This window comes from Clarias gariepinus, chromosome 15 (assembly GCF_024256425.1).
Source record: "Clarias gariepinus isolate MV-2021 ecotype Netherlands chromosome 15, CGAR_prim_01v2, whole genome shotgun sequence".
In the NCBI taxonomy this organism is placed as follows: Eukaryota; Metazoa; Chordata; class Actinopteri; order Siluriformes; family Clariidae; genus Clarias; species Clarias gariepinus.
This window is the reverse complement of record NC_071114.1, coordinates 22,292,232-22,313,308: the sequence shown is the minus strand read 5'-3', so window position 1 is coordinate 22,313,308 and position 21,077 is coordinate 22,292,232. Positions and strand designations below refer to the sequence as shown.

At 39.2% G+C, this 21,077-nt stretch overlaps 2 protein-coding genes across 3 annotated transcripts in view; both read right to left on the bottom strand.

Annotated features, from left to right (window-relative positions):
• furina (furin (paired basic amino acid cleaving enzyme) a) overlaps positions 1–1,331 on the bottom strand; it is an 87,507-nt gene extending 86,176 nt beyond the window's left edge. The window contains exon 1 of one of the 2 annotated variants that reach the window (XM_053512636.1): positions 469–1,331. The gene's annotated coding sequence lies outside the window, so the exon portion shown is untranslated. The remainder of the gene's footprint in view (positions 1–468) is intronic. The other variant, XM_053512637.1, reaches the window with a different exon arrangement.
• A 2,781-nt stretch (positions 1,332–4,112) lies between these two features.
• LOC128543201 (stereocilin) lies at positions 4,113–19,930 on the bottom strand. Its single transcript, XM_053513568.1, has 29 exons — positions 19,845–19,930; positions 18,636–19,754; positions 18,185–18,209; positions 17,605–18,106; positions 16,624–17,511; positions 16,457–16,519; positions 15,885–16,010; positions 15,594–15,760; positions 15,329–15,515; positions 15,122–15,237; positions 14,915–15,047; positions 13,780–13,962; positions 13,651–13,689; positions 13,395–13,571; positions 11,756–11,905; positions 11,356–11,414; positions 11,011–11,134; positions 10,536–10,618; positions 10,320–10,449; positions 9,304–9,500; positions 8,737–8,827; positions 8,486–8,645; positions 8,228–8,397; positions 7,840–7,995; positions 6,885–7,027; positions 6,648–6,796; positions 5,711–5,808; positions 5,449–5,596; positions 4,113–4,513 (listed from the first exon to the last, which is right to left on the bottom strand). Exons 1-29 carry the CDS (start codon positions 19,921–19,923, stop codon positions 4,425–4,427), a joined length of 5,751 nt encoding a protein of 1,916 aa, XP_053369543.1. The 5' UTR covers positions 19,924–19,930; the 3' UTR covers positions 4,113–4,424.
• Between the last annotated feature and the right edge of the window lie 1,147 nt (positions 19,931–21,077).

Sequence of the window (21,077 nt, the reverse complement as noted above, 5' to 3'; positions counted from 1 at the left end):
GCTTTAAACAGTACGACTTTTCTTACTTTTTTTCCCCCCTTCATCTACTATCCCACCAAGGCATGCTTTTATTTTCTTTTAACTTTGTGGCACAGTTGAAGCGATGATATTTCTCACTAAGCATGTATACATAATAAACTGTTTAACTCGTCCCTTATAAAGGACGGATTGAATTTAATTGTGATTAAAAGAATTCTTAAACTATGTACTGTAATGTGTTTTGCAAGTGCAGGACAGTTCACGAATATGAAGTTTTAACAAACAGATCAAAAAATAAATAAATGTGACTAAAGACTTGTTAATATTAATAGTAGTAGATTTAAGTTACTTAACCCATATTCATGAAAAATAGCTGTCCTGCATTTCAGCTATTAATAGTAAGAGAGGTTAAAGCTGTGTGTATTGTCAGAAAAATAACAGAAAGGCAGTATTTTTCAGTGGGGAAAAAAAAAGAAAAGAAACTCTTACCTTAGACAACATTTGGTCTGTCGGATCCTGATGTGTTTGAAAACAAGTGCGTTAATTTTTTTTCTTCTTGTTTGGATCCACTGGTTTAAAATATATACATATATTAAACGCAGAGCTCTTGTAAGTTTAGCGGAATGCTTTTAAACGTAAAAACAAAAAAACAAAAAAAAAACCGAGGCTGCTTTCTCGGTCGAGATAAGGATTTCCTGGTGCTGCTTGCGAAACTAGAGTGGAGTGCCAAGCAAAAGTGAGAAATGAAGCAGCAGCTTACAGGAGCTGCCCAAACAAGACTGGCTCTCTGGTCACGGCGTCATGTTTCAGCTCCGTTATAGTCAGGAAGAAGTGCTCAATGCGTCCGTTTAAAAACCCCACAGCTCTCCCTGTGTATGGGTGTGCGCGTGTGTGTTTATTCTTATTCCAACACTTGTTCTTAAACGTCTCGCGCTAAATTCAAACCAACACACACTGCAAATCTCTTGTCCTGTCTGTCCAAAATCTCCTGACAGGTTCTTCACAACACGCACACACACACATACAAACACACACTCAGTCAGACACGTACATACTCGCACACACTCATTCACTCTCTCACTCACACACACTTACCTATCTACTGTACCCCACACAAACTTTGCCATAGCTAGCTAGCTTTCTTTGGATCCATTTTCCGTTACGCGTCGCAGCTAAAGAGGAACGGCTCGCCTTCTGAACCAAAAGCTAACATTGCCGCGGTCCGGACATATTCAACTCCCCAAAACAAGGAAATAAAACGTTTCCGATAAACAAACAAACACAAAAAAAATGGGACAAAAAAATGAGAGAATCCTCCAACAGTTACTATAGATCTGGACGGAGAGGCGGTCCACGCGCCGCTCCTCAGGAAATACGTCACACGAGCACGCGCAGATAAAAAAAAAAAACAGCCAATAGTGTTAATGAAGCTGTTTCTGTGTTGTAGCGCCATCTACTGGATGTGTATTGATGTTTCGTTTCTGACACTATTAATTATTAAATGTTAAATGCAGCAAAAAACAGATTTTATGTGATAAGAAATCGATTGTGGTTTAAATTCACATCAATACCAAGCTGTTAGACGAGAGAACACAAGTTTTTAGTATTTTATTTTTTTATTTTTAAATAAACTCACCGGTGTGTAGAAGTCAGGTGGAGGTTAGTTACCTTATACCCGCAATGCGAGAGCAAACTAAACTCACCTGACTCAATCAGCTCAGGAGAAAAGGATAATTGCTTTCTCTGTGGTTCGGTCGAATTTCAAGTGATTTACATCAATAGTGCACTACATATGATGTGATGTAGAAGATGCACGGTGTAGGGAGTAAGGATTCATTTGGGAGTTATCCTGAACTGCAGGTTTGTCAGAAGTAAATGTTCCCTAGAGGTCAAGTTTCAGAAGCTGCACTTCTTCCTAAAGTAGATGACTTTTAAAAACATAAATCTTATTTACAGTTGGACATTTTTGCTGTATTATCCAGTACCTATTAAGGGCATTTGTAGATATAGTGACTGATCAGCCATAACATTATGACCACCTGCCTCATATTAAGTAGGTTCCCCCCATTTTTGTAACCATATCAGTGATGCACTGACACCTTTCCAGCATTAACCGTTCATCAATTTTATCTACACTAGCGTTCATATTGGATCACTACACCGGCCAATCTTTGTTCCCATGTGCACCAGTAGGCCTTGACCACCCATGACTCTGTCACTAGTTCAGCGGATTTACTTCCTTGGATTACTTTTGGTATGTGCTGACCACTGCAGACCATAAACATCCCACAACGATGCAGTTTTGGGATTTGCCATGAACCAATCCTCTAGCCATCACAATTTGGCCCTCATCAAAGTTACTCAAATCCTTATGCTTGCCAATTTTATCTGCTTCCAGCACATCAATTTTAGAAAAAAAGGTTTACTTGCTGCCTAATATATCCCACCCACTGTATGTCAGACTCAGGACATACAGAAACTGATGCTGGTAAACTGGCGACAGGGTCATGGGTGGCCAAAGCTTACTGATGCACATAGGGAGTGAAGGCTGGCCCGTGTAGAAGAGCAACTGTAGCTCAAGTTGAGAAAAAGGTTGATGCTATTTTCAGTGAAAAGGTGTAAGAACCCACAGGTCACTACTGTTTTGGTGGCAAATTGGGGACCTACTCAATATTATGTGTGGGGTCATAATGTTATGGCTGAATGTTCACACAGACAAGAAAGAAATTACAGAGAAAAGAGAGGGGAAAAAAACATCTATGGTTTTATGCTAAATGTTTGCACCAAATGGCTTTAGCAATATTTGGAGCAATAAAGGTTGCCTAGGTTGGCATGGTGGTGTAGTGGTTAGCATTGTAGCCTCGCACCTCCAACATCGAAAGTTTAATTTCAGGCTCGGAAATTTGTGCGTAGTGTTTGCATGTCCTCATCGTGCTTGGTGGGTTTCCTCTGTGTCCAGTTTTCTCCCACAGTCGAAAGGTATGCAGATTAGGTTTATTGGCAATCCCAAATTGCCTGAAGTGTGTGTGTGTGTGTGTGTGTGTGTGTGTGTGTGTGCATTGCGATGGATTGGCACCCTGTCCAGGGTGTACTGTAACTTGGCTCCAGGCCCCCGTGACCCTGTACACAGGATAAGCGGTATAGACCATGAATAAATAAAAAAAGTACAAAAATAAAATAAAAATAAAACATTTTGTAAAAATACTTTGTTGATGTCCTTTTGTGTCTTTAGGAACAACAGCTCATCTAGGAATAGAATTTTCTTGTCCTTAATAAATCTTTGAATTGCGCATCTTTCCAAAACCAAGATAAACCATGTTAGGACTCTGTTGATATTTTGACCTTTTTTTCATTAAACTGAACTATAATTCTGCTCCTAGCTATTTGCCTCTGGGACAGTCTGGCCTCAGGTTGCCTAGCAATCCAGCCTCTCTAAGAATCAGAAAAATATTTTAGAAATTCCTTTATAGTTTTTACATCTAGACATGCATAAAACGCATAAGAATGGATAGATTCCAATCTGAAAACAAGGAAATGATAATGGCAACAGATTTCAATGCATAAATTTGCACGTCTGTATATGCAGTGCGTACAAGTGTCCTTTGATTGGCTCTGAATAACAATAGACTTGTAGTCATTAGAACCATTTTCTTTAATTGGAAAAGTATCACCACAGGAACAAATATTATCCATGTTGTAGACAATTCTTAGCACAATAGCAACACCGATGTAGCACTTTCATATTAGTGGACTCTGGCACAAGTACATCAGGTAGTAACTAGTCTTGCTGATTTCAAACTAGTCATACTGCTTTGTAAATTACGTTACAATTTACATTGATTATGGACTACAGGAAAATAAAACACATATTATTAGACACATTGCTGCCTTAGCTCCAGAGGCCTGGTTTGATCCTGAGTTTGTGTTACTCTCTATGAAGAGTTTTTCATGTTCCTTTACCATGTTCGTTCTGTTCTTGTTAAACATGGTTGTAGGTGGATCGTATGCAGTAAATTAATTTTAGGTATGAATATGTTTGCATGCATATTGCCTTTCAGTGAACTGTGTATTCTTGCTTTCTCCCTAGTGCTCTGCAGATTCACAGTGTTATTGAACAGGATGGAGTAGCTACTAAGGATGGATGATGAATAAATGATTTAGACAAAATGTTCAGCAGATGCCTCATTATTTCTTCCATTTCAATCTATTATCCCACCCCACACTCTTGATTAGCACAGATTGGTGTTCCTGAGGACAGAGGCACAGTTGGTATGTGTCCTTACAGGTTCAGATGGTGTAAATGTAATCGAAAAAAGAAGAAGAAATGAAAGGTCAAAACACTATCAAAGCCCTTATTTTCTTCTAAAGTTGGTTTTTAATCAAAAATGTAAGAATTTAATAAAGTACAGCAAATAAATATGAAAGATTATCACTCCTGTGGGTGTTTATAACAAATGCAACAGAGTACAGAGTAACAAGAGTGTGCATGCTGTCAGGATGTCAGCAAACCGAACTGAGGGAGCCAGGTTCCTGCCTGCGGAAACAAACATACTGTTACTATGATGAGTACCATGGACAGCTTTGTGACTGCAGTTGAAGGATAATTTGGCAGGAGAACAATACATATATCAGCTAAGCAATTAACAGAGCACATCACCCAAAAACATGCTAACTCTAAATTATATTCAGCGCTGGTTAATATTTTATTCTGATTAGTCAGTGGGTCTGATAATAGTGCCAGCTGCAAGGCAAATGCAAATGTTTTAATGTTACAGCTTCTGTAGTAATAGCACAATCACACTTGTCCAATGCATGTGCCACATGAACAGATTTTATAATAGCAGTTCTCACTGAGGCACTGGGCCTCGCACCTCCAGGGTTGAGGGTTCAATTACCACTTGGGGTCTGTGTGAGTGAAGTTTTGTATGTTCTTCCTACTGTATGCTTGGTGGCTTTGCACTCCGGTTTCCTCTTACAGTTCAAAGACAGGCAGGTTAGGTAAATTGGTCTTTCCAAATTGCCAGTAGTGTGTGAATGAGTGTGTACATTAATGCCCTGCCATGGATCGGTGCCCTGTCAAGGGTGTACCCCGCCTCATGCCCTAAATCCACTGGGATAGCCCTCAGCATCCCTGCACAGTTTAAGCAGTATAGAAAATGAAAAAATCAATCAAACGCCTTTTAACGTTCAGAAGTGTAAATGTTTTTTAACAGGAAAGTCTTTTCAGACAGAGAGTTTTAAGACTACTCTGTGATATGACAAGCTGTATTTATGTCTGTGCTCTGTAATATATAACATTAACTGTAAATAAAGATTGGCACATGGCTGTGGTATACTGTAAGAGGAATAAGACGCTTCACTATCTGCAGTTATCGGTAACTTCTGGATGTTCGATTATTAATCTGTGAGGTCACACCATTAATGCTTTTCACTCATGGGTTTAATTCATAGTAATGCCATCCGACTGACCTCTGTGTCCAAGCATTGCATCCCCTTCATACAGTGCCATACTTAAAGCTTGTTTTTGCTCGTTATCCAGCTTTTCCCACTGCTCTTCCGTCACAGCCGAAGCCTGTTCAGAGTTCAGCCAGGACAGCTGACGTGCACTGAACACCACCTGTAAAGATGACAGTGACTCTATGAAATTTGGATACAGGCTGTTAATGCAAATGGCGTACAATGTAATACCGGCTCAGGGAAAGTATAATTTGATAGTCTGTCAAATTCTTACAGCCAGCTTTTTTGGGGGTATCAGGGATAGTGCTAATGGAGTCAGCCCTTCTATTTGTTCCCTCAGGAGGGATGACAACACCATGTCATCCAGTCCAGCTAAGGGAAAAAAAAGGGACATCATTATGAGGTTTGCCTCGGGCAAAAACAAGCACTTTCACTCATTTTCAGAGTATGATGCAAGCTTTAACTAAGCTATGTTTGGTGTGAGTGTAACTGAGAAGGAACTTCCTTTGTATTGGTTGAATTTTCTACTTAGTATCTTGACCAGGCATCTTTAGCTTAAACTGAGGCGCTTTTGTTTTGTCTAGCCATAATTCTAAGGATAGCATCGGCCACAAGTTTAACTGGACGTGATAAAGACACAAGGGTGATTCCCCAGCCTTTTTAATATTTTTATTTAATATTTAGGTTTAAAGTGACTTTTTACAGCCTTTTATTTCAACCTAAAACAATAAATGTAACACTGTTAGTGATGCTGATTAAGCTTAACTAGCTATTACCTAGTATTGCTTTATTTCATAGATCCTGCCATAACATTCTGGTTAAAATAACATTACCGCTTAGCCTAGCTAATTCTGTGAGTGATTTTTGTGGTGGGATTTTTCTTTCTGAAAAAAAAAATGCTGTTGGATGGAAACATTCTTTCAGTTTGTGCCAACACAAAAGTTTGTTGGCACAAACTAAAATAATGGAAAAAAAGTATGTAGGTGAGGATTTTATGAACACTAAAGTAACACTACAATTATCATACTGTATGTGATTGATCCAGCTGTTGATTGATTTCTTCAAAAACATGGATTGTAATCAACATATAATAAAAATACCTTGCACATTATGTGACTTTTGCAGCAAAGTGACATGTACATGTTTTTGTTTTAACTAAGCGGACAGAATTTATTGGTAATGCGACATAAAATTGGCCCACAATGTTTTACCTGCCAGAGTCCCAATCTCAGTGAAAATCTCAGCGCTCCAGCTGCTGACAGGACCGAAGGCCAGAGGGCTGGCGAGTCGTGCAGTCAGAGCTGCGGCTTGCTGCTCAAAGCACGGCAAAGACGACTCTCGCAGGAACATTGCAGCCGTGCTGACAAACATCACAGAAATGTGTGATCAAATTGCAAATAACCAGTGTGATCTCTGTCAAGAATTTAAAAATTGATTCTTTGTCTAACCTCAGGTTAATTGCGTCCAGACGAAAAATTTCTGCAGGAGTGAAGCCACAAAGTAGATTGCCAAGAGAAACCAACTCGACCACTCCAAGGTCTTCAGGCTTCTTTTTGCGGTGTTGGAGGAATCCCTGTAAAGCCGCTCTCATCTGGAAAAAATATGAGTAGATGACTTAATGTGGGGCTTGTCAGATGAAGGGTCCCCTGCAATGATAATGTCCCTGATGTCCTAAGGTTGTATTAATAGCTCAGGCCCTTGGAGAGGCTCTGAATTCACCTTGACCCAGATCATTATATAGGCCTCACTGAGGATAAATGCTGTGTACAGATGATGATTGAAAATATGAAACTTGCTCAAATAGTGTAGTGATTGACATACAGTATTTTGCAATAACTACATTAATCCAACGTGGCAGTAGCTTTTAAATCATTGCTACTCTTGATAGCTTGAAACAGTACAAAACAAAGTGACTGAATAACTGGATAGTCTAGACAAACCTAAACTATATGCATACAGTATGTTTTACATCCTGTTCATCAACCGTATTCACATGTTTACCGTAAATACATTTTATAGTTTTTATATTCATAGAAAGGCATTCCGGGTAAAACTTTATACATGGTTATATTTGGGGCATTCATTTATGAAATTCCTCAGAACTGAAAACATAAAACTGATTGACATTTACTTTAATTGAACTGATTGACTTCAAGCGCAGAGGCACTCTTAGCTGCATTAAAACATTTATATGTTGCAAACACCCAAGTAGGCTGTATGTGCGTGAATGAGAATCCCGACTATCCCAATTATGAACACTACTTGCACATTACAGAGTTGTTGCAACATCCCTCATACATGCACAAAAACATTTATTGTGTGAAAAAAAAGTAAGCTTAGTGTAGTTAGTTGGAAAAAAGCATAAAGAGCATAGGTGAACTTTGTAATAATAATAAAAAGTACTTTTCTTGGGTTCCATGCTTTAAAACTTCCAAGATGAGCCACCACAGCTAAGTCAGACAAGTTTACAGCCTGCAGCTCTCGCTCACTCATTTCAGTAATGATACATCCGAGCTCCAGTATCTGCGCTGGCCTGAGTGCCCTCACTGGCTTATAAACCTGCAAAAACACACACATCTCGCCTTGTCCACACTGATCACAATTTTAGAGTATGTGCACATAATAGGCTTAATGAGTAATAAACCCTTTAAAAAATGACATACACAGCCTTGTTAAAAGTAAAGAACAAAATTATAGACAGTAGACATTTCTTCGAGCAAAGGTAAATTGCTTAGATTATAATAATGGCCAAACTATAATTCATGGTTTTGCCAATTATTGGTACACTAACCGGTCTGAGTTCTGTCCACAGTGCCCAGCGCTGCTCAGCATCAAGAGAACCATCCTGACCCAGGAACTCAACACACTCCTTTAATTCTCTTCTCTTCATTCGATTGAGCTGATACCAACGCCATGCGGAGGGAAATGTCCCTTTTATATCCGTACAAGTCGGAATTGGCTCTGACAAAAGTTAATGCACTTGAACATGAGACAATATCAATCACATCTGATTGATTATCTCAAATTTTGGATACTACACATGCCTTACCTCTTCGGATCCACCTCCGTCCTCTAATTATTTTGTGAATTAGGCTGTAAATCTTGTCTTTTAATCCTTTCGAGTCTACACAACTTTTACCAAGCTCAGTGTCTTTCCAATGCCACTGACTTTGCAGGACTTGTTCAACTGTGTCTTTACCTAGGTCATCCTAACAAAAGCATTTAGCACAGTGTCATACCTCAGCACAAAGATAGATAGCTAGATTTAATAGGCACATTTGTCTTTTTTTCACTTCTTACCAGTGGCAGAGAGCGTATCATTTGAGGTGACAGGGTGAACACAAGGCGGTCTACATGCTCAACATCTCCCACTGTCCATGACTTTGGCTCTCTATAAATCGGAAACAAATTGAGTTATTTCCTTGGAGGAAACCCACCAAGCACGGGGTGAACATGCAAACTTTATGCACACAGAGATGGGGCCGGGAATCGAAGCTGTACCCTGGAGGTGCAAGGCGACAGTGCTAACTACTACACCACCATGCCGCCTAATTTATTCAGTAGTTTTTAATTACTTAAAAATACACTACTGCTCAAAAGTTTGGAATCACTTTCTAACTCCATGGTCATTTTTGATTTTTATTTCTTTTACATTGTAAAGCAATGCTGAAGCCGTCGAAAAATACGCAATAATCTTCAATGAACTGTTATGTACAGTTCATATATATATAGTATATTTATAACAAAATGCTTCCACTGGTACATTTCTCCCAACCAGTCAACAGATTCTAAACATTATTTATGGAGCGTTATCTTCTATTCTACCTCAGCTATTCCATATTTAACATAAAGGTCAAAATGACCTACCCTAGCATATTTCTCTCTGTAAGCAGAGAAGCCATTTCTCTAAAGATATCGGTGGGCATGCAGTACTGTTTCAGGTCCTCGAGGCGCAGCTTCAGGGCGTCTCTGTCCACCTGAGACAGCGTGTCCCTATCCAGGAAAAAGAGAAGGGGTCCCAGCAAGTCCATGGAGGCCCCGGAGATTCTGTCCTCCGCAATCATCTGATAGAAATGTTGAAAAATATGCCACAGGACTGGTGAAAACGGTAAACATGTATGAATAAATCTCTAGTCTAAGTGTGCGGGACTTGCTGACATTACATTTCTTGTAGGAGGATTAGTAGGCTGTAGATCAGCAATGTTATTTTTCACTTGTTTTGTACTTCATTTTCCAAGATCTCAGTGTAAGAAAAACTGTACTTTCTTCTGATAATATTTTTCAGTGGTGCAATTCACCATAATGTTATGACCTGCACAATTTTGTCGATGTCCCATCACAAAATCACATTACCACATTCTATATAGATATATGCTATTTGATAGATATAAGGTCATGTTTCATTAACTTGTTCACCTTTCTAGTTGTTATGCAATTGTTGGGAAGTACCTCTTTTACTCCACAGATGTAATGGCCCAAGTAGTCCTGGAAGAAGAATTAAGCTAATGGAGCCCCACTTACTGTGTGACAGAACAGTTAATGGGGTTGCCAGATTGTGCTAGTTTAGTAGCAGACTGTGCTAGCTTACAAACCAAGATTTGTTTTATAGAGTTAAATAAGTATATACAATGTTGCTCTATCCTGCAAAAATCGGGGCGCATGAGCCACTTCTGAGAAAAAAAAGAACAAAAATGTTACAAGAACAAAAGAACCTGTGTCAAAATCTATTTATATATGTATATATTCCCTACAAAAAGTAGATGTCTTTTACACCAAACAAGTGAAAGAATTTTGTGTACCATAACTGATGTAGTTTAGAAATAACCTCTACATTATTTCATCTAGAGAAGACGTTTCCAAAAGCATTTTTTTCTTACAAACACATCAATAGCTTTCTCAGCCAAGGTCATCTGCTTGTGTCGTGGAAGCTCCAGAAAATCAATAAAGTGTCTTCGAACATGGTTCAGGACAGCCAAGAGTGATGCGTTAGACAGACGCTCAATCATCGTCACGCTGTGAGACAACATCTGAGAGTGAGGCAAAGGACATCAGAGGCTTGATGAAGAATTAAGAAACAGGAAACTAGATACATTACTTACGGTAATCTTGCAGTGAATGATGGGTTGAAGCCATCCAGATCAACATCTGGCCTTTTTCTAAGTTCCTCTACCACACATTTCCTCTGTTAAAACATTAGTAATGTGATTTTATTGACATCTTTTCTAAAGCAGATATTAAACTAAACTAAAATTATTCACCAAGGTGTTTGTTTGTATAACCCGATAAGATTTAATTACTGATTAATTACATTAATTCTAATTATATGTATAATACATATACAAATGAATCCAAATTTTGCAGTTCAAAGAATTGTTTCATGATACAAAAGTAGCTTTGGTGTATTCATGTCATTTGCCGTTTACTGGCAATTTAAAATGCATGCCTTCATTAGTGTCAGCTTGAATCGAATGCAATTTGCTTTGGCAGCAAAGCAGTCTTGGAATAGCAATTTGAAGAATAGTTGATGCCAATGAATGTGAATTGTTGATTTGGACTTCTCTCACATATTCTCACCAGAGCTGGCCTCAATCCACCAGGCAATTCCGTAATAAACCGTAACAATTTAGAGAACTCTGATTCATTGGCCCAAAGCTGTAGGTTCTTACAGCTCATGCCATTTGCTATGCGGCCTAAATGTCTGAAACAAGAAGAAACAAACAGTACAATACTACAGCAAGCCATATAGTAAGCCAGACAATATTCAGATTTGTTCTGAGTTGACAGGTTCCACAGGGACAAAGTGATATGTCTTGGCAGTTTAACAGAAACGTATTTCGTGTAAGCCAAGTCCCAAGACCAATTTATGCAACCGAATACTAAAAAATGCTAAAAGGCATGCGGCTGACTGATGTCACTTACAGTACAGTCTCTCGGGTGACGTTTTCAGTCTGCTGAATCATTCTGAAAAGCAACTGAGCCTGTTGAATGAAAAATTTGAGAAGTTGGATGGCAACCAAAATTAAATGTGATACTCCTTTTGGCTGAGACGAAATCACTTTAATGCATTAATAATTCATATTCTTTTATGCAAGCCATTGTAACACAGTGAATGCAATTTGCTTGATGGCAGGTGAAAGGCACTTGGTATTAATTTACTGAAAGGCTCATCTGTAGCATATTCAATGAGCTGAGCAAACAGGTGTGTCATTAGCTGTGGACAGATCCACCAGCAAGAGCTGGCAAAGGTTGTGGCATTATTAGCATAATTATTTGCTATTATTTTTTACTTATGAGGACCAGGAAATTAATTGGATCTCACCTGCTGGGGTGACCAGGACATGTTTCTGTACAGAGAAATGTGTTGAAGGACCTTCTGTTCGTCAAGCTCGGCGGCCAGTTTTTTCAGGGAAACGAAGGGTAAAAGGCAGTGCAGGTAGAGTGTGTTATTGGTCGACAAATGCTCCAGAACCTTCAGACCACCAGGAAGTATTGGTTAGCGCAGAGAGTGACTGATGATTACAGTAATTACAGGAAACCAAAACACGATGTCTGTGCATGAATTAGACATGACCATTTGATCATGATCATATGTGTCTAGTAAGCACTATTAATATTAAATCAGGTCGTGTTGCCCGTTCCATGTATTTTTATACTGACATAGCCACCGTCAAACCTGTACCAGCTTACTTAGTTTCACAGTTATACTATTTAATTATGATAAAGTAGAGTATATACAAATGTGATGCAACCATTTTAAAACCTTGGAAAGTCTATTACTAAGGAAATAGGCATTTGCAAACTGCTTTGTTCAACAATTAAGCTGCAATTTAACAATTGTTATTATTGAAGAAGTACACATTATGCTCTTTTATTTAATTTTAATTACTTTTAATGCTGTGAAATGTATGAATGTATTTGATTGTTTCTCTATTTTGAAGTTAATCAATTTGCAAGTGCAAGGACTGATACTGGTTACTCCTTCCATAAATGTTAAATAAATATTTGCTTAGAGAAAACATAATTAAATCAACGTATATAGGTTTTCTATGTTTGTGGGGTTTTATAAGCTATAACATTATGACCACCCTCTTAATAGTGAGTAGGTTGCCACCATAACAATCAGTATTAAACTTTACATCAATTCGATCTAAACTAGCGCTCCTATTGGATCGGACTACACGGGCCAGCTTTTGCTCCCCATGTGCATCAGTAAGCCTTAGCCTTCCATGACCCTGTCGCCAGTTCACCGGTTTTCCTTTCTTGGATCACTTTTGGTATGTCCTGAGCACTGCAGACCAGGAACATCCCACAAGAGCTAGAGTTTAGGAGTTGCATTGACTCAGTCCTCTATCTTAATTTGGCCCTCATCAAATCCCTATGCTCGCCCATTTTTTTGCTTCCTACACATAAAGTTAAGGAAAAAAGGTCCATCTGCTACCTAATATATCCCACCCACTTCCATCCGCCATTGTAACAAGATATTGAAAATTTAGCTACTGTGAGGGGAGCCACATTGTAATGGCTAGACAACTGGGTCAGAGCAACTCTGAAACTGCAGCTCTTGTGGGAAGTTTCCAGAATGCAGAGGTCAGAACATAACAAGAGCGATCCAAGAAAGGAAAATGGTAAACTGGCAACAGGGTCATGGGTGGCCAATGCTCACTGATGCACATGGGAAGTGAAGACTGGCCTGAGTAGTCCGATCCGAAGCAAGAGCTACTGTAGCTCACATTAAGGCAAAGATTAAAACTGCGTCAGCTTATTGTTACTCCTTATATAATACATTTATGTGTTTTTTACGTGTTACAATGGATGCACTGTATGTAGTGGTTTAAGAGATATGGGTGTTTATAATCTTTTTTTTAAATTGAGGACCTGAGGTGCCATATGTTTGCATAAGTGTTTAATTCATAAGGTCTTGGTTTCTCAGTGTAAGTATATATCGGTGCTGATGTTACCTGTTGTAGTGCGCTATGCACCATTGCACGGTGTGGAGGCTGCAGGTCGCTCAGCAGAGAGCTCCAGCACTGACAGTCTGCCGTTCCCATTGAGTCAGGTACAATCAAGTTTTTTAAGAAAGCAGGAGCTAAACCCTGAAATAACGGCTTTAGCCGGCATAATGTGTTTGCATTGATCTAAACAGAAGAGACACATGAATACAAGTTTCTGGGTCCTGACACACTCTAGTTGTTTAGAGCATATAAAACAACTTACATTTGTTTCTTGGAATAGTTTGCCTAAAATTTGGAACGCCTGTAGTGGAAAGATGAGACAACGATTAATTAAATTTGCACAAAATAAAATCTGCTACTACTAGGTCTAATGAAAACTGTGTGTATTTACTTGTGCAGGTGGGAAGGTGGGTATATTAGGCTGAGAGAGGAGTTCCAATAAATAATTTGAGGATAATGATTGCAGAAATGATGCACCAAGTTGGGGTAATACACCGTGGAGGGAGCTCAATGCCGGAGAAGATAATGAGCTGGCATTAAGAGGTTGGAGAGTATGCGCCAGCCAATGGGAAAGCTGCAAATAACATAACGGAACAAAACAAAGAAAAAAACTGCATGTCATATACAATATATGAGATGATAAAATAAAAAACAGTTATTGGTGTGTATGTCACAAATGAAAAAAAATAATACCCATTATTTATAACTCATAGATAGCTTTACCATCTCGTTATTCTGGACATTAATGTAAATAATAGTTTGTGTGTGCAGACCACAGGGTCAGCTACACAGCAATTCTTTAGTGTTGGATTAACACCTAGCAATGTTTATATGAATCTAGCTGGACTCCAATTTTACAGCCTCTTAATGCCAGGCGCAGACCCACACCACTGCAGCCTCATAAAGAGGAACTGCTGGAAGAATGGGAATGGATGGAGAGCTAATGGGTGAGAAAACTTCATCAGTAATTGAGAACGAGACATTTTTAACAAGGAAAAAGTTGGAGCATGAAACGAAATAGATGGAAATCGTTTAACAGGGATGAAAATTATAATTTGGTTTAATAAAAGTCTCACTTTTTCCACTTTACAACTGCTCCACTGAATAAAAATTCTTGTAATATAAATGTGAAGGTCTTTTATAGGCAGTTAACTAAATGCATTATATTCGTTTTTTTCTCAGTAACAGCTTTGCAGTGGTTTCAGGAGTCCACCTCAGGCAGAATGGGTTTGAAGAAGCAATAAACTCTAGATGGGATACAAGTCTATTGCAGTGAACCATGCACACAAATACATGTTTTCACACACCCATTTACAGATAGAGGCAATTTATTGTAGCCAACCACCAAAAATGAACCTGTCCCAGAGTTCCCTGTAGCTGTTGGGCAGCAATAGTACCCAGTGCCCTGCTGTGCTGCCTACAGAGTTTTATTAAAAGATTGAAATGGATCCATTTAATACCAACACAATGTAAGAGTAAAAAAAGCTGATAAATCCAGTACATGTGTAGAAGAAGCTTATGCTTACTCTGCCGTTTCCACTGACATGGCCATCTGAAATACACTGTGCAAGCTGCTGCCATAGAGCAGGTGAGACGGGTGGTATAGACAGGAAATGATGCAGTTCCTCAGAATTCATGTAGCATATTAGAATGCCTAACCTGTCAGAGAAACAAAACAGCTCATCTATCTTTCATATGGCTCGACGTTGCTGTTTAAAAAAGTAAAGTACTACCTTGTTATCGTATCACTGGTGAAGTTCTTCCTTTTGCTGAACTGCATGCGAAGCACATGTCTCCCCCTTATGGCATCCAGACTGCTATTAGCCAACAGTTCGACCAGAGGGCTGAGCTGTAAGATATGGCTTCAAACTTTACTTTGCTTCTCTTAAAGCTTTTGGAATTCACAGATACAGAAAATACTGTAATGTTTGCTTACCTACCTGCTGGGATGTCAGCTGTTGGAAGTGACTGACAGGAAGATGTGGGAGGAGGGGAAGAATGGAAGTGAGGAAGTATGGTGGCCACGAGGAAACATCTCCGACTACATTGGCCTGTAGGAGACGTTTTGCGAACGCTTGTTTCTGAGGAGATTTCATCTCCGAGCTGTGATCTCGAATAGCCGTCAACCTAAATGAATGTCAAATGCATGAACACGGATATTCTGCAAATGAACAGCATGTCTGCCTGGTATTACAGCTCACTTACACTGTATCATTGGCGATCAGCGATGCAGGAAAATTCATTATGTCAGATACAGACATGTACGGGATGAACTGTGAGAGGTCGACAAATAGCTCTGGCGTAACGCGTGGGAATTTGTGAATGAAAGCTGCAGTCATAGTCTCCATGGCCTCCTTTTCCTTTGGGGAAGCCTTTCAATCACACCAGGAGAATCAATAAAAACTAACAATAGTTAACAGACAGAAAAAAATGCATTTGCAGCAAACTAGAACCCTCTCAGTGGAACAAATTTAGATGAAAATTGCATTGTTTTACCTGTGTAGTTTCGACTTGGAGCTGGTCCCAGCTCTGATGTACATGAGACAGAAATCTTTTCACTGCATCTTTTTCAGCAGACAACACAAGAGTGCGTATTCTTTCTCTCGGCATCTGAAGGTATTCCTAGATCATCAGCAAGAACAATACCGTAGACTGTGAGCCAGTTTGTACTAAATAGTACAAAATGCTTTAAACTAGTAAGAAACATGTTTAAAGATCTTCTTTCTCTTTCTTCTTTGTCTTTCAACTGTTTCCTATCAGGGGTCTCCACAGCGAATCATCTGCCTTCATCTTGTCCTATCCTCTGCATCCTCTTCTCTCACAACAGTTAATGTCCTCTCTCACTACATGAATAAATCTCCTCTTTGGTCTTCCTCTAGACCTCCTGCCTAACAGTTTCAACCTCAACCTTAAATTAATCATTATAATTAAATTCACATTAAGAAGAGGTATGGCTGTGTAAAGCTGATAAAGTTAGACAATAATATTACTTTTAGCTATATATAGTGCTTTAAATATATTAAACTGTTCTTAGTCTTGTGTCATTTCTGTCATGTTTGCGTAGCTACCTGTATTAAAAATCTCAGTGCAGAGGAGTTGTCTTCTTTTCGTATGAGATCCCAAAGCACAGGCTGAAAAGATCATACCAATAAGACCAAATTATAAAACAGTTGAATTAAGGTGGTAAATTAATCACAAGAATTATACTACAAATGAATAACTGTATAGCACTTACACTAAAACAACTGAGAAGATCTTCCTTAAGAGAAAGATTCTGCTCTTGTCTGAGAAAGACACCAACAGTTTGAAGCACACTAATGGATGCATTAGGTCTAAGAGTTGCCCAAAAAGAGGAATTATCCAGAAGTCTGGACAAAAGTATAGCTTGGCCCAGGCCCTGGCGCACCTCTCGATCCCTTTCTTCAAGTCCTGCTGAGAGCCCGACGACAAAATCTAACACTTGGAGCACATAGCTCACGGTGGCCAGCCAGCCCACACGTTCATCTACTGCTCCTTCACAATGATTTAATTTGTATATAGCTTCCTGAAGAATAGGAATGGGATTTCTACAAAGCTGATTAGTGTCAAAGTCATACGGGGCGGGCAGCATGTTAAACAGCTGCTGGAGAATACACTGGGTCTCCTGTGTCAGTTCTGGTTTGGAGTTGCAGTAGTCTAACAGTATGGGATGTTTAGGAACCAGCATGGCATACAAACTTATGTTCTTGCAAATGTAATCCCTCAGACCTGCTGTGTCTCCGCAGTGTTCAAGCAGATCAGAGTTGGCCAAATGCTCTGCAGACCAATCTAAAAAGTTACATAGGACATTTTTGGGGTCATGGTAGGAATCTTTGCTCAGGATTTTAGAGCAATATTCTGCAGCCCAGCCTGTGTGAGCTATTGGATGTGACACATTGCCACACAAGCCTAATATAAGAGCAGAGTTGTTGGGCAGAAAACACCTCCTGAAATCTTGTGCACTGAAAGATCTAGCACTGAGCAGCTCTAAGCAGTCCCCATTTGCAACACTTGTAGAACTTCCAGCATCATCACTGGAGAGTTGTACGCAGAGGTCGTCAATACTTGATTGGTTGAGGTAATAGTAGTCCTTGGTAACAGCAGCCTGATAACATTACACAGTTACAGCATACTTGTTAATTAACCTAAAGGTAATCTTTAAAATTATGAATGTCATTAAAACTTTCCTCATTAATACCTGATGGGCTCGTTGCAGCCAGAAGGAAGAGTTGGCACATACTGTATTATTGAAATCCTGTGCGAAGAATTCACTGCACACATGTACCCAGAGGAAATCTTCCTCTGCAGCAGAGAGATACCATGCCGCATTAGAACAACTGACATGCAGGTCAGGCACTACATGGCTAGCCTCCGGGTCCAATGTTGCATCACCTCCATCAACATCAAAAAGGTTACAGTAGAGAAACACGGTAAAGTTTGAAACACCACTGAGACCTGGAATGGAGGCATTGCATGCTGCTTCCAGGATCTCTGCTGAGACTGACAGCTCTGATTCAATCTGATCATGGACCATAGGCTGAGCCTGGATAAGTCTGGTCCTTTTTGATGATTGTTGTTGGTCCGAGCTCTGTTTTTTTGTCTCTGAAGGTGAACAGGATATCAAAGATGGATGACTCGGTAAACCATGTGAGGTGAAACCCATGGCTTGAGCATTCCATGTCAGATTATGTCTAATCCCCCTATAAGATCAAATGTATTACAATAGTGTTAGAACTGAGTTAAATGCACGGTCAAAAATATTTTTTAAAGGAACTTACCATAATATCAATTGTCTCAGATCACCTTTGTAAAAAGAAAGAAAGAACGAGAGTAAAAATCAGAATGCATGGGACTGCATGTTAATACAAATCAGAGATAACTGCTGTGGGTTGTTCATGAAACGATGAAATAAAAAAAAGGATTAAACCATTTAACTCAGTGGAATAGCATAGCTCGGCACATAATGCCAGGGGTATATGGTTACAAATCAACAAAAGGATGGGTACATTATCCAGCCCATAGGATTTAGAGTATCATGATCTCCTTAATGATTAATAGGGCCAATGTGATTTCAGGAATCCATCCATATGTTTTAGCTATGAAAAGTTGATTTATTTTTTTGTACTTTTATTACTGGTAAAGAAATTGTGCATTAAAATCTACAGATAATTTTATTAAAAGTCAAATTAAATGAATCATTTAAATTTAGAAATATAAGGATATACTTGCCTACAGAACATTTTCCCAGTTGAGTGGACTGTGGCTCACCAGCCATGCTACCTAGATCATCCAGCAGTGCCATGGTCACACGTGAAACCTTCCTCCTCAGATTACTGTACACTGTGCTACCCACTCTGTGCAGCAATCCACGCCTCAGACCATCGAGACCCTGGACGAGGGCAGGATTATGCTCAGCGAACTGTACTGCTCTTTCCCCAAAATTTGACTTCGACAGGGCTTGCAGAAGTAGGGCTTGCATATAGCTAAGGCTCTCCATGTCTTGAGATTTATTTTTCTCCTCAGATAAAACCTCAGGTGGAATGCTAAAAGGCTTAAAACGTTCTGCCAAAAAGGTACCATCCCTGTGTTCATTGGCTACACTTGCAGGGTGCAGATTCACAACTGGCTTCCAGTTCCTAGTCTCCAGGAAGGTCAGGAGTTGCTGCAGCCAACTCAGGTTAAAGGCACAACCACTTTGCCCTTTGAGTACGCAGATAAATCCCTGGAGGCCTGCAATGGCCTGGTTATAAGTCCCACTGACAAGAGCTTGTAGAGCAGTGTCAAGCAAGGCACTGATGGTCTTCCAGTTCTGTGAAACGAATGTGAGAAGAGGACTTTGTGGCTGCTGTTCTATGAGAGTGAGGATGCTCTGCACAAGTCCAAGTAATCCATCCCAATGTGGGCTGCCTCTTAGGGAGAGGAAGAGGTCTTGTAGTCTAAAGCTTGGTCTAGGAGGAACCCTCCCAGCCCAGTCTCCAAGTGGCATTTTTCCTTCATACTGGAGAAAAGAATGCAACACATTTTCCCAGAAATGATCATCACTAAAAGATATATCATCATCTAGTTCAGCACTCATTTCCTGAAGATACATTGAGATGTTATAAAGAAATCCTGACAGCCTGTTCCGGTCAAGTGGCTTGTTAAGAGATGGTAAAGCAATAGATTTCTTGGTCAGGAGTCCTAGAGACTTGAGACCTCCAACAATGTCTCTTAGGACTGTATGGATTTGTTCATCCTGTCTTTTCTCTGAAGAGGGTTGTTCTCTGCGTGGGTACCAGCCACCACCCATCCGCCATATCTCAACCAACTCTTTCAGAATCGCTTCTTTCTGGTCTTCCTTCTCCTTCCCTGTAATATGATATTTGAGTGTAAAGTCTACTTCACTTTTGTTAAAGACCACAAACTATGGTAGAATAAACACAACATACATTTTTTTACCTTCGGAAGGGACAGATGCTTCAATTAATAAGACCATCAACCCTATTACAATCCCAAACGTCCCCATTCTGAGAGCCATTCATGGGTATTAAGACAGTACAGGTGAAATCATACCGATGCTTCTTTGAGAAAGCACCTGTTATTGAGTCCCTTTTAGGTTAAGACTCTCAAGGAGCTCAGTGTCACACTGCAGAATGGATATAAAATGTTAATGACTGCCCACAGTCACTTGATTACACTTTCACTAAAGTAAAACTGGTTGCCATTACTTTTATGCATGTATTACTATTTGGTACATTTACTGTAAATGTTTTCTGATACAAGTGATATTAAAGTTCATTCACTGACAATCTATTTATATAACATTATATATGTGATTAACTCTTGGATTAAAATGTTAAATTAAAAATGTAAAAATGTATTATTACTTATCATTTACATTTAATTCACAAACATTTGCAATTTAACTCCAGAGTTTTGGACATACTTACATGTACTCATATTTGTTCTCTTCATTTATTTTCAGGAGCAAAAAAATGCAGATTAGACACTTAAGAAAAAAAAATAATATATTGAAAAACGATCCTTAAATAAAATATTGACTTCTTTCTGTCAGTCTGCCTATGTCCCCTGCTTTTCCTCTCTTCTGTCCTGCCAGAGAGTGTCACTTTTTCATTCTGTTCTTCCTTCAGCTCGGTTAGAGCTTCAGCCAGAGCTTCAGGTTTCAGCGCCATCATTTGAGTATGTGCCAGCTGGCAGGCTTACCAAGTGAATATATATGGCTTGAGGACAATATGGTACTTGTCAGAAGTGACATTTCATTTGATGTGTACTGCTCGACTCGAGAGCACAGCAGTTATATATATAAATGCCATGAAACTGAATGTCAGTGAATATCAGTGTAACATGTCAAACTGCATTACTTTGCAGTTTGGTTCACAAGAAAAGAGAACATGCTATTCACAGATACTGTATAATAACAAAGAGATTTGTAGAGATTTTTGTACCTTAAAAACGCTTATATGAAGTTTAATAACATTATGATTACCTTGTGCTCCTGAAGGCATTTTTGCTTGTCCAAATTAAAATTAATAAGTAAATAATTTACACAGCCAAGAGCAAAAGTAAAGCAAAATATCTGAATCTGATTTGGCATGATTAGTCTAAGAACCTTTTGTTATTTGTCAGACTTGTCCGACTATCCCGTTACTGAATATAACTTTGGACAACGTC

Bases quoted from the DNA above. Each gene is read 5' to 3' on its own strand.
- LOC128543201 (XM_053513568.1), bottom strand. From the start codon at position 19,923: ATGGCTCTCAGAATGGGGACGTTTGGGATTGTAATAGGGTTGATGGTC. The intron at 11,415-11,755 runs GTGAGATCCAAT...TTCATTCAACAG, and splicing joins TGTCCTGGTCACCCCAGCAG to GCTCAGTTGCTTTTCAGAAT. The intron at 10,450-10,535 runs GTAAGTAATGTA...GTTGTCTCACAG, and splicing joins TCATTCACTGCAAGATTACC to CGTGACGATGATTGAGCGTC.